Source organism: Epargyreus clarus, unplaced genomic scaffold (assembly GCF_041222505.1).
Source record: "Epargyreus clarus isolate Ecla_fem2 unplaced genomic scaffold, WU_Ecla_fem_2.2 ptg000021l, whole genome shotgun sequence".
NCBI lineage: Eukaryota > Metazoa > Arthropoda > Insecta > Lepidoptera > Hesperiidae > Epargyreus > Epargyreus clarus.
The window spans coordinates 7,486,203-7,500,503 of NW_027332228.1; the positions used below are offsets into that span (position 1 = coordinate 7,486,203).

The following is a 14,301-nucleotide window of genomic DNA, read 5'->3' on the forward strand; positions in this document are numbered from 1 at the left end:
ACCGGAAACGATAGATATTATTATGACACGGAGATAATGTGTGAACTGTGACAATTTATCTGTGTTATAAAATTTGCGTCAATATTGCGGTTTTAGTTTGATTCACTGTACTAGAGAACTTTCAGTAATAGTAAGGCCCGCTTATAGCTACCTACAGATATTGAACGTATCAAACCAGACAATGACAAACAAAATCATATTATTTTTCATCATATTTTTTGTAATTAATTTTGTTTTTACAGGCCAGTACCATTGCAGCGAGTTTATGAGAAATATGATTATAATAAAAAAAAGTATGCAATGTGTGTTACATTGTATGAAGTAATAATAATAATAATAATATTCTTTATTGTACCCAAAAGAAGAACACAAAACAAAAACATATAATTTTGGACGATACAAAAGGCGGTCTTATTGCTAAAACAGCGATCTCTTCCAGACAACCTTAGGATGAGGAGTTAAGGAAGGGATGACTTAAAATAATAGGGAGCGTGCAATTAAATAATATATTTTTGACTGCCACGGCACGAGTCTTACACGCTCTATGCCTTAATTTGTACAAAGCACAAACTATCAATTGTAGTAGGTTATTTTATAACTTAAAACGTGGTTATGTATGAATTCTACACAAAGACAAAATTTTAAATCTGTGAGATTATTTAAATTGCTATGATCTTAAAACGCTAATATATGTATGTATATCTAATCCCTTGTTGCAGACGAAGCATACATGAAGCTCGCACTAGAGACCGTTGAGGAGCTAGACTGGTGTCTAGACCAGTTGGAAACCATACAAACACACCGCTCGGTGTCCGACATGGCTTCTCTCAAGGTAAGTTATAGCTTTGCACATTCATTAATGTAACAGACTTATATCCGTTATTAATAAGCAATCTATCTTATCATTGCCCATCAAAGATCGACATTTGATAATTTCTTCATAGAAGACATTGTCAAATGTTGATCTTTGATGGGCAATGATAGGATAGATTGAATATTAAAAACGGGGCGTTAATTTTTTAATTCTTATATTTATGTTTCATTTTGTATTCTACGAAGGTGATGGCGTAATTATTATAGACACAATAGCTTAACGGGTTTAAAATGTGTACGTAACAACACAAGATTGGAAAGTTTACTTCTAGGCTAAACTATGAATTCTAGGAAATAATGTCACACGCCTTTGTTACACATAGTCTCAGTGTGATTGTTAAATTCCTTAAATCGGTAATGTGTCATGTAAGATCACGCGATCACCGTCAGATAACACATGTATGTTGTGATTGACGCCATGGGGTAGACAGCAAACGAAACATAATTAATCACTCTACTATATCGAAATATTATAATTTTATTACTAGAATTATGTGTGAGTCATATTTCCAAAAAATATGAGACATGTAAGATGACATGCCCACCTTATGGGTCAACTTCCGCGGCTAAACCGCCACACTTATTCTTACTTAAAGAAAATAGAAAAGTGATAATGCGTAAAGCAGGTCTCTTTAGTTTTAACAAGAGATCTGCATGGAAGTGGTGCATTAAAATACATACAGCTGAACATAGTAAGTGCTCCTTTTTCAAAGTCGGTAACAAGGGCTGCAGCTTAAACTAAATATAAAGCTAAATAATTTCGTAACCATAATTTCAATGCAAGTTATAACTATGAAGTTGAACTACTTTCTAACTAAAAATGATAAACTGTATTTGCTACTAAAATTCCAAACGATATCACAAATCTTAAAAAGTTTAAACAGATAATTCAACAAACGCAGTATACAAAAACGTACTATAAAACAAATGATTACATAGACGATAAAAACGTGTGGTCTCAAACACTCTCTAGCATTACTCCTCCAGTAATGTATTATTGTCTTCACGAAAAATAATTTTTAAATAGAAAACATCTCTTTATCGCTTTACCTGACTTAGCGAAAGATCGTGTCAAACGAATGACTATTGACTAGCTAATTGACTTTTAGAAAACTGTATACAAGCTTAAAATAGGTAGATACTCGTATATAAATATTTTAATTTGATATGCGAAATTTTAATTTACCTCCGAAACTAACTCCCCAAATAAACGTACGGGGTATTATCGCTCCTTTTCTAGTCGGCAGCAGCGGCCATTTTGTTTCTATTACAATATAAAAAATGTTAAGTATTTTATCGTTACACACTGTCTCTCGACGTCACGGATATAATGGTAAATTATTTATGTAAAGTTATTTGGAAATACTACTCGTATAATATTATTTTAGAAATAAAAAATATCCTTTCAGCAACAACACAACAAACAAACAGCTATATGACAATTATTGTAAATTATATCGTTTTCTGTTGGCGATTGTAACGAAATCGTTTTCGGCTTCAGAATACACTCATATTTTCATTATTTCTAAGCCAAGTGGAATGGTAACAAACGAGACGTAATAAGAATAAGAAATTGGAGAAAAAATGTAGTATAATTCCGCAATATTCCGTTAATAGAATCCATTATTCATCGCTTTCTCTGATCAGTGTTTTTCAATCTTTTTCATAGCACGACCCCCGTGGTGTGTGGAAATATTTCCTGACGCTCATGATTTCTAACCTGTATATACATGCTACTAATATGAAATCTATAGAATGTGGTTATTTTTTTGTGATTAGATATCCGTTAAACATAAAATTAAGATCACATCTACAGGTGTCATTAAATTACCATAAACGTATATTTTTAATCATTTTATTGATTTACTAGCTGACCCGACAAACGTAGTGTTGCCATGTAATTAAAAAAATGTTAAGGGTGAACAACCCTTATCACTTAGTATGAAAAATAGATAGTAGCCGATTCTCAGACCTACTGAATATGCATATAAAATTTGGTGAAAATCGGTAAAGCTGTTTCGGAGGAGTACAGTAACTAACACTGACACGAGAATTTTATATATAAGATGTTTACTGAGGATTAGCGATTATCACGGCTCCCTTATAAAGGCCTTCCGACCCCCAAGGGGCGCGATCCACACACTGAAAAACACTGATAGACACGGCCGATAAGACCTTGGTACAATGACTTAATTTCCTCCCTGACTAACAATTGTGGCTTATGCACACTATTTGCTTTATGATTGTCCAACACACTGTTCTTGTAACCGTGGAAAGTTTCTAACGCAAAATCACGACCTAGGATTTGCAGTACCAAGTAACGCTATATTTGAGCGCTGTATTTACTCAGTCACAATGCGTTTACGCGAGAACATAAGTAGGTAGGTATAAATATATATGCATGTATTTTTTATTATTCATAATGCGGTTCTGAGAAATTAATTACAAAAAATCGTATGAGTACTTATGTATACACGTAAGCAGTCAAACTTTTTTTCCTGTTTAAATTTATAAAAAATATTTTAAGTGAGTAAATGACTAATAAACTAAAATAAATTATTGAACAATTAAATTATGTGTTTAATCGGCGCTAGAAATAAACTCTGATCTGCTGCTCCAAATACCCCAAAATAATTTTATCTTATTAATTTTCCTAATTAACGTGACTTACAAAAATATGTCATATATTTTCCTTTTGCTGTTTTGAAATTAAATTAGAATAGCAATGAAAAAATAACCCTGCTGATTTTCATAGCTGGTCGGTAGTAAAATAAAAAAAAAAGACGTAAAATTTCATTACCTTTGGTGCCTAAAATAAATATAAAATGCCTAAAATAAATGCCTAAAATAAATATAAAATACTTATTAACTATACTTATAACAAAATCGGTAATTAAGTTATAGTATCTTAATAAAGACACGTAGGCCTAGAAATAAACTTTGCCAAATTATATCCGTCGAATACAAGTCGTATCACATTCCATCAGTGAAGTTCAAAGCCCACTTGGAAAAGTTTTAATGATTTGACCAAAGAGATGTTCCAATTTTAACTTAGTTTACCGAGCTGTTTGACAAGTTACCGAATTAATCTATGAAATTCCATATCCAATTATTGCGTCAAAAATATGTTTCATGTTCGAGATTTTGTCTTAGATTTGTTAAGTTGATGGTAATAAAAAACCGTTTTTAAACAATTGATATCGTTTTTTCCGTCAACTCAAAGTTCCTTAAGGTATCGTCAATGTTAAAATTAATTACTTACACGTTAAGTGAACTATTAATTTAATTGTTATGATATCGTATTTCCCTATGTCTGTATTATTTCAACAATAGCCGCCTGTCTAATGTCTAATGTCCTTGGGAATATTGCTATTGACGTCATGTCATTAATCATCGTCCGATTAATATACTTTTAATAGACGTTAATGTACTATCCATATTGAATTTGGATGTAAACGTATCTGTATAACTGACGTGACGTCGAGTCCCCTGAGAAATGCTGTCATCGACGATTTCCTCCTTACCGCATAACTGACCTTTGACTTTAAGTACTTTCATATAAATAAACAAGTAGATAGAGCCCTTACCCGATTATACATAGATAAACTATTAAATAGTTAAAAAATACATGGATATGAAAAAAGTATGCTTAGTTTATTATTTCTTAATTTTTTACCGTTTATAGATTTAAATACTTATTTCGATATGTTCTTATATTGCAATAACAATAACAGTTTTTAGTTTCTTTAGTGCATTTGAACTGAAGGTTTTATAGATAAACATTACTTATTAGCGTCTCTTATATTTTTCTTAACGATATTCCGTTATGTAAACATGATAATTAAAAATGTCTGTTATTATAAAATTATGATTGTCATCGTAAATGTTTAATGTACAGTTGTACAATTACTTGGTGGTATCAATGAAATATTTTCTATATAAATAGGATTGGCTTTCTTATTTGTAAGCCGGTAGAAAGTTTTACATTCAGAAAAGAAAGTAGCCCTTAAAGAACGTTATTTTCGTCTCAGGTAAAAATCAGACTCAAGAGTATTAGAAATGATTCAACGTTAAGTTTCCAATTATATTTACGAAATAATAAATGATATAGGTATCGCGTTTTATCTCAATATCTTGAACATATCATATAATTTTATATACCTACTTATATATATACATAAATCGAACTTAATAATATTAATTCAAATAATTAACATATCGTTTCAATAACCGATCACAACAGTGTACTTAACATATCAGTCACATATGACAACAGCGCATTATCAGTAATTAGCAACAACTTTGATAACGATTAACACTGAAATTTGGAGTATCTACTCACGTATTATCAATTAATTAGACACGTCTCGTATATCTGGTTCAATCCTCCCGTTGTTATTGATATACGAAATCCGTCAAAGGTATTTCCAGGTAGGACAGGGGTCGCATGAGTTGTAGGGGTTGGAAGTTATAAGTTGTCCTGTAATCTGATACTAACCGTTGGAGGCGCGTGCGTGATGCGATGTCGTTAAAAGAAATGAACGGAATTGTGACGTAAATCCAAACTACTATTCCACATATGCGTGTAGACGTTTATAATGTGGATTAATGTGATACGAGAATGAATGAATGAGTAAATGAGGATGAAGTATTGGTTCTAAATGACTTCTACTACAACAAGAGCTTTTTTGAATATTTTAATCTGCACAATCTTTTGTATTCGTAACTTATACTTATACTATATGCATAATTATAATGTCTTCTCGTCATAATGTAATAAGCGATATATCAATAATACTTATTTTTTCATCTGAATTCCAATCTGAGCCGTACCGTATAATTTCAGCTTTATGTAACGAAATAAGATCTTGGCAAATGGAATGCCTATAATTATGTCCAAGAGTTAAGCTTTCTGCGCAATGTTACAGTAGTATATTTATTTTGATGAAAATAACATTTTCAACTAATTTAAGATCTACGCATCAGATACGCTTCTCAGAACACGTCGCACTTACAAGACTTGAATGATGCCATATTAGATCCGTGTTTGGTCCAATTGAAATCTCCTCAAATGGACAAAAGACCACGGCTGCGTCGACCACGCTACGCACGTCACGTACGTCCCGAGCGGAAACACCGCCCGCCTAACGATCCGGTCCAAATTACATAGGCTTCCTTCCTTAGTAGTCTAATGACTGGTTGCAATTCGGAATGATGGTGAAATTACTAAATTAGAACAGCTGAATCTTGATACAGACCACTCAAATTAAAATGAAAAAATGTCACGACTATATTTATTTATTTATTTATTATTTACATTAAAAATATATATATATATAACAAAATAGTACCTTACTAAAACGAGTACACCTCAGAGCTCACATCGCACTTATATATCTTGAACCATACCTTATTAGGCAATAACATTAGTTGTCTCTACGAGCAATCCGTGTTTCGTACAATTGAAAGCTCCTTAAATGGACAAAGGGCCACGGCAGCGTCGACCACGCTACGTACGTCACGTACGCCCCGATCGGAAACTCCGCCCGCCTAACGATCCGGTCCAAATTGTATAGGCTTCCTTCCTTAGTAGTCTAATGAATGGTTGCAATTCGGCACGATGGTGAAATTACTAAATTAGAACAGCTGAATCTTGATACCGCAAATTCAAATAAAAATAATAAAATGACCCAAAATTATATTATTTACGTAACATTTCATTATAATGACATAGTATCTTACTAATACGAGTACGCCCCAGAGAGCACGTCGGACTCATACATCTTGAATTATACTAGACATATTAGACAATAATTGTCTCTAAGAGCAATCCGTGTTTGGTCCAATTGAAATCTTCTCAAATGGACAAAGGGCCACGGCCGCGTCGACCACGCTACGCACGTCACGTACGCTCCGAGCGGAAACTCCGCCCGCCTAACGATCCGGTCCAAATTATATAGGCTTCCTTCTTAGCCCGGTTAATGGTTGCGATTCGGAATGATGATGAAATTACTGAATAAGAACAGCTGAATCTTGATACCGCTCATAAATCTTGATACCGCTCAATAAAAATTAATCGCAAAATTACATTATTTACGTTACATTTTATTACGACATAGTATCTTACTAAAACGAGTACGCCCCAGAGTTCACGTCGATCTCATACATTTTGAATCATACCATATTATACAATAATTGTCTCTAAGAGCGATCCGTGTTTGGTCCAATTGAAATCTCCTCGAATGGACAAAGGGCCACGGCCGCGTCGGCCACGCTACGCACGTCACGTACGCCTCGAGCGTAAAACTATTCCGCGGAACAACTCCGCCCGCCTAACGATCCGATCCAAATTGTATGGGCTTCCTTCTTAGCCCGGTTAATGGATGCAATTCGGAACGATGATGAAATTACTAAATTGGAAAAACTTATCCTTGCTTTTGTATACCTACTCAAATAAAAAGTCTATATAAATAGACAAAAAAGAAACAGTTTAGCATCTTACTCACATAAGTTGGCGATTGCGTTTTACTCTTTAATTTTGTTGAATAAATCAATTAAATACCTCATAATCACTTTGACAAACACTATTTATACTTATTACACTATAATCTACGTTTACTATGCCAAATGTATTTCCATTACAGTTATATGTATGTTTTATATATGCTTTGACTAACATGTCTAATTTTATGGCTTATTCCCCTTAACTTAAATTATCTTCAAAATGATGAGAGCTTTCTGTTGAAAACGTGACAAACATTCAAGTTAGGTAGTTAGCGTGCCGGTAACAATTAAATGATCTAATAAAACACGGCCATGTTTCCCGGAGCACCTATCTAATTACGACGGCTTGAAATTTACGTGTGAAGATTACACTTTTCGCCCTCACGACAGGTGTTATTTTACATGTAGGTATGTAGTTCATTTCCTTTCTAAAGGGGTGTTGATTTAAATTCTCACGACGTTCGTAATTTTTTTAGTATAAATTAATAGAAAATAAAATCGGAGGTGGTGGAACCCAGCTGATTTTATGTAATGATGAACTATCCGGTGGTATGAATGCTACTATGCTACTTCTGAGTTATAAAAAAAAAGATTGGGCTACTCGTACTATGCAATGGTAAATTAATAAACACTTACACAATTATTACTTACAACATTAAAAACACTATTAAAAGAGATAAATGATGATTAATAAATCAGTATAAGGAATATAAAATGTATTCATATAAGCTATAAATAACACGAAAGGCTGCCCTTCATTGCCGTTAGTAGCCTTAGAAACAATAGTTACTACTTTTAAACTAGACTATAATTTCTTTGTCTGTCTTTTCTATAAAAAGACTTGAGTAATCGATATTCTGCAAAGTACTCTTGAATACTTTATGATATCGATTCATTAGTATGTGCTTGTTATTGCAGCTGATGTTGTCTAAAATTTTCACGTAACAAATTCGTACTAATTCGTCTTGTCCATTGCCTATCTTTCATTTCTTTGTTTATTTTGTCATCTTATTCATGTACGCGAGTTATTGATATTCAATCGATCCAATTTTTGCTTAAACCACGTCAAAATTTACCATTTTGCCGACCATTGTGCGGGTTTTGACGACCCGCGTGGCGGAGCGGCCACCATACCGGTCTGACGCGCAAAGGGTCCTGGGTTCGATCCCCGGCCAGACAGATATCTAAATGATGAATTTAGATTTCTGTTTATGGGTCTGAGTGTTTGTGTATTTGTCTATGTGTGAGTCCATGGCACCCACGACACAGGGAATCCTAGTGTGGGGCTGTGAGTGTAGAAAGCGTTATTTTCTCGTTTCGATTTTAGTAGGCAAAATATTAGATAGATTGATTTTATATATAAAGAGCCATGGCACCACTAGTCAAACTTAAGTATATGCACAATGTGGAATATTAGAGATCGAAGCATCAAAGCACTTTGCAATTAGGGCCTACACTAAAATATAAAGCATATAAATATGCTTGTTGAGGAAGAAACTGAATGTAAATAGAGAAATAATATTACTGTTTCTATAAGGAAACTTTGTCAGGACATTGTTTAGGGAAAGCTTCTCAAACCATTTTGCAGATAGCGCCTACATTGAAATGTAACGCATAAAAATATGCTAGTTGAGGAAGAAATCGCATGTAAATATAAAAATAATATTACTGTTACTATAATGAAACTTTGTCAGGACATTGTGTAGGGAGAGCGTCTCAAAATATTTTGCAGATGGCGCCTATACTGAAACGTAAGGCATAGAAATATGCTTGTTGAGACAGAAATAGCATGTAAATAGAAAAATAATATTACTGTTACAGTCAGGAAACTTTGTCAGGACAATGTGTAGGAAGAACGTCTCAAAGAACTGTGCAGATGGCGCCCACACCAAAATATAAAGCTAAAACATGTGATATTCGAGGAAGAATCTGCGTTTAAATAGTGTAACAATATTACCGTCATTATCCTCCATCGTGCCGTCGTGTATGAAAGACGCCTCAAAGCATCTGTAGGTACCTGGCGCCCACACTGCCTATACCAATTTCCCATAAATTAAGTATATAAATAAACATGTATAAGTAAACATAACAAACCTCACATTAACAGTGTTTTAACCAGGCGATGACAAATATCCCACTGCTATTTCTGTCATAATATAACCGCAAAAAAATCAGTCATTATGCCTATTCCGATGTGATAAGGAAAATTGGATTTCATCACGTATTATTTTGAAACTTCTTTGAAAACTATATTAAGATTGGATATTAAGAATCCCTGAAAATTCCAAAAACCAACAGTCTACCACGAACTAGAGTGACGTAGGTATTTTATAAATCCAGTGGTCGATATAACACGTAAACAAAAGGCGCTTGGGACGTAACTTTATGATTATTACTAACCACTCTATATACATTATCACGAATACGTGACCAAATTTGAATATTGTTATTCATTATTATCAATCCGTTACTTTTCCACTGGGAATGGGTCTCCTCTCAAAATGGTAGGATTTAAGCCACAAGTCTTCACGCATTTTAGGGAATTACTGTTCGCTTAGTGATCGAAATTCAACCAAAATGATTATTGATAAGGTTGTCTCGATTGATAAGTCTAAAACTCATCATTAGCTACTAAATGAAAAACAGAAAAAAGGTTGACAATAAGGTTATGTTCTTCCATAATTATATCTAGGTATCTATGATAATATAGAGGACTTTCAAACTTATCCTACATCCCACGCGATGTTTTCATGATCGTTTGAAAAATCAAATTTGCTTGTCTCTGATTAGAATCTTGAGCCTCGGGCGTGGAAGAAAACATTCCTACTAGGGTGGTATAAATTAAATGTTATTGCCCTAGTTAAATACCGGGGTTAACGCTCTTTCTAAATAGCACGTGACTTTGAGGGTGGCACGGGCTCATGAGCACTTCATAGGTATATTACAGAGTCACTGTTCGCTGCCAATAAGTATTTCAGTGTGCCACAGTGATAAATAAGACTCGTTTGAAACAACGGCATTGTTGCTGCCAAAACGTTTTCCGGTGAAAAGTCTTGCTTTATTCTTCCGTGTCGATGAATAAGAGCATAATTCTTTATAACCATTTTTCTAGGAAACATTACGTACAGTAAATATTGAAATAATATCATGTATGCGTTAATTGATGTTAATAATATAATTAATTACTCGCAGCTTTGCTTTAATGATTCATGGTGTTTAATTAATCACTTGATATTTTAATGAATATAAAGCTACTTTTATTGAGAATAATTTATGACCGAGTTATCATGACTTACTAACAATTATTAAGTTATCCATTTAACGCTCGGATATTTATCAGACGGACTACACGATCGTTTGCTGCTCCAATCACTTACAAAAAGCATGATTCATTAGAATTTAACCTAACTTAATAACTTAAATAGGTCAACTTTTCCAATGTAAAAATACATTGAATTCTATCACTAGGTTTTACTTTGTCTTAGGTTTATTTCTTTTGATATTGTATATTATAATATAAATTGTATAATTCTGTAGAGCGCCTTAGTTTTTTTCTGACAAACCTTACGTTGTGAACAAAGAATGCATTTAACGTGAACGTCACCTTGTTCTGTTACATTTCTGTTAGGTCAAAGTTGAAAGAAATAAATAATATTTTTTCCTATCCATTTCAGGTTAAAACTGTATCATATTCTATTTTTTATTGTTGAGTTTTTTATTCATATCCGTCGGTCTTGTAACAAAGATTGTGACTATTTAGCAATAGATACGGTGCTCGTGCCAAAGTCATTTGTCTCCGAAGGGTTACGAATGACCTGGTTAGAGAGTGACGTATATGCCGACCTTACAGCGCCGCGCCGCGCCGTCACGGCCGAAGGTTATGCCGCGAGATTCCCAGTACCGCAATATATCATTCCCGTCCTTTGTTAGCAATCCCATCCTTTTCATATTCATGTGTATCCTTTTACGGGATATAATGGAGGAATATTGTAGAGTGCGTAACGCGTACTTAACTCTTCTGGAATAGTGATGGTTACATAAGAAAATGTGAAAATATTGGATAATGAAATATTTTATTTTTATGCAGTTAATATTTTAAATACACGTGTTTAGTAAAAATGGCAGTATTTTGTTATAATACGTGTGTTAAAAATTTTAATAAAAAATAAAAATATAACCGTCTTCTATGTTACTATAAAGTAAAAAATAATTGAAATAAATGTTGGTTTAGTACATAGTTCTGAAGTCGGCGCACAATATACTTCTTTGGATAACGGCTTAAACAGCGTGTCCAATTTTTTGAAGTCGGTTAAAAATACGTAAAACTTGTTGAATACATTTATTAATCGTTACCATAGGTAAAATTTAACAAAATACAGGAACTGCAAACTAACAAAATCTGGAGTTTACTTGTCCAAAACATTGACGCCTACATGATATCGGAGAAAAGAAAAAAAATCACTTTTCCAATTTCACTATAATATTTCTCCTAAACAATAAGCCCATTAAAGTTAAAGTTATCAAACTATCAGACTCGTCAAAACCTCTGTAGGTTTCTTCAGTTTATCCTTGACACCATGTCACAAGATATGGGATGACACTTAACACATAGATAAAAGCCATTAATAATCTAGCCAAGACGACAAAGCGTAAATAATGCTTCATCTGCGTGTTTACTGTTACATGGATCGTATGTTTATTTAATAGGCAAGATCTAAGATTACTCCAAGGATTCTTGGCGATCTCATACAATCTCCAGCGAGTGTGTGTACAGATATATCACTATTCCGCATTGGCATTCCACACTCTATCAGCAACGTCACGTATTAAGTCCCTACGTAATAATTGTGCAAAGATTTCTACCTGCAGATTAACGCGTCAGCACCTACAACATTAACACGAACAAAATTCATTACACAGGAAACTTAAACACAGATAGTGACGTAGAACCAATTAGATTTGCACTACCCGGCTGTAATACAATATGTACTGCGTAGTTACGTAGTGTTAAGGGATTTGAAAACGAGAGTGACTCAACTAAGTACCCGTTATTCGTATGCATCACATTTACGTCACAAATATTTGCCGAATCGTATAGAGGTCTTGACGTATACATTTATTTATCTTTATGTCGTCAAAATCCTGTTACTCCCAAGGGTTACGTGTTACATTTCCGCCGCCTTAAAGCAATGTGTCGTAAAAATATACAAAGAAATTCGTTTTCCCAGTTCACGTATGCAAAATATATCATAAATGCCTAAGTAAGCATAACTAAAATTTGTGGGTGGCCCGGAGATTGGGAACGAAACTTCTATTGAGTACAGAAGCTACCGTTGGTTCGTATCCTACCACAACTTTATACAAAGGATCGCAATTAGATTTGACTTATAAAAACATACATAATGTACCTATTGTGGGTAATTGTAATATATTGCTTTTGTCCTTATCTGTACATTTCCATTGTTATTGCAATTTAAATAATAGTAAGACACTCTTCTCTCATATGTCATACAATTTAATTATTACTTGTTTTGACGGTGAAGGAAAACCTTATGATGTAACCTTTGATTTCTCTAAGAAAATTTGACAAAAGATTCTCAAAGTCTAACCTAACCTAATCCCCTCTAATTCTAAAATAAAACCTGTGCCCAAAAGTAGGAAAGAGTTGAGATTAGTAATCGGTGTAGACGACTCTACTGTAATATAACCTCTCATAAAATACTTTAATCAGATCATGGATAGTTTAAAAATAAAAATTTACAGAATTATAACGTTTTAGTTCAACAATACTCGGAAAAACAGTTTATCAATTCTCGCATAGCATACAGTTGAAAGAAAAGATATAAGGTATAATAAAATTCATATGATACAAACACATCATTCAAATAATAATGAAACACATAATTCTTTGTGGGTCATGGCTACCGGCGAGCCGTAGCGTCGTAAACAACACATGCTCCTAATATTGTTATCTAACAACTATCTTAGCCTTATCGTGGTACACATATTATATTATACACAAGTACATAGCACATAATCACTTGCAGGAATATTGACATTTATATATTTTCCTTCTATTGCAGTTAGTATCAATTAGTTACGTATAGTACTCGTAATTGCAACGGTATCTAGAACCACTTTAAAATTCATTTATTGGTTCATATATTTTTTCTCGTATAAAGAATTTTCTGAGTAATATTCGTTTATAAGTTTATTACATAACAATATGATGACGAATAAATAACGGTAATATTCGCCTAATGGTCGATTTTTAAAGATATTCGTATCATATTTTCCAAACTTTTAACCGAGAAATATGAAATTTTGTATGATTACAGTTCATGTAGAGAATGAGTACAGAATTTTAGATTAATTTACATTATTATTATGCATTAAGAATATACTAAACGAAACAAAATAAATCATTTACTGTTTACGTTCACAACAATGTAAAACACATAGAAGTCAACAATGTCAGTTATCTATGTCAAAAACGGTTTACTGCTCTTGAATGCATAAACCTCATTTTCCTATGTTTCATAATTTTCACATAACATGAAAATTAAAGCCGAGACAAAAACATATACATATATATGAACAAGCATTTTAGTAAATAACAACTTTGGAATTATGTACTTTATGAAAATTAAAATAATTAATCTCAAGTTTAGTTTTTAGTTGCGTGTATTTACGTTCAAATTTCGATCATTACTACGCTCAGTAGTAATAAATTAATGGTTACTGTACCAATATAAATATTTCCCTATAGAAAAACGGATACGGAAACGCTTATTACTGAAATTTAGTTTGTTTTATCGTACCGTTAATGAGTGGGCGTTAGTCAGAAAACACAAAGCTCATGGATTTTGTAGAAATATACAAACAGGAGGTGATGTATACCTAAAAACGTTTTTACATACGAGT

At 33.2% G+C, this 14,301-nt stretch overlaps 1 protein-coding gene across 15 annotated transcripts in view; it reads left to right on the plus strand.

Annotated features, from left to right (window-relative positions):
• The window catches only part of dnc (phosphodiesterase dunce), a 458,672-nt gene that overhangs the window by 429,851 nt on the left and 14,520 nt on the right, over positions 1-14,301 (plus strand). For all 15 annotated transcript variants that reach the window (XM_073084957.1, XM_073084966.1, XM_073084964.1 and 12 more), the window contains one exon: positions 720-832. In XM_073084957.1, the coding sequence (XP_072941058.1) occupies positions 720-832 (113 nt within the window). The remainder of the gene's footprint in view (positions 1-719; positions 833-14,301) is intronic.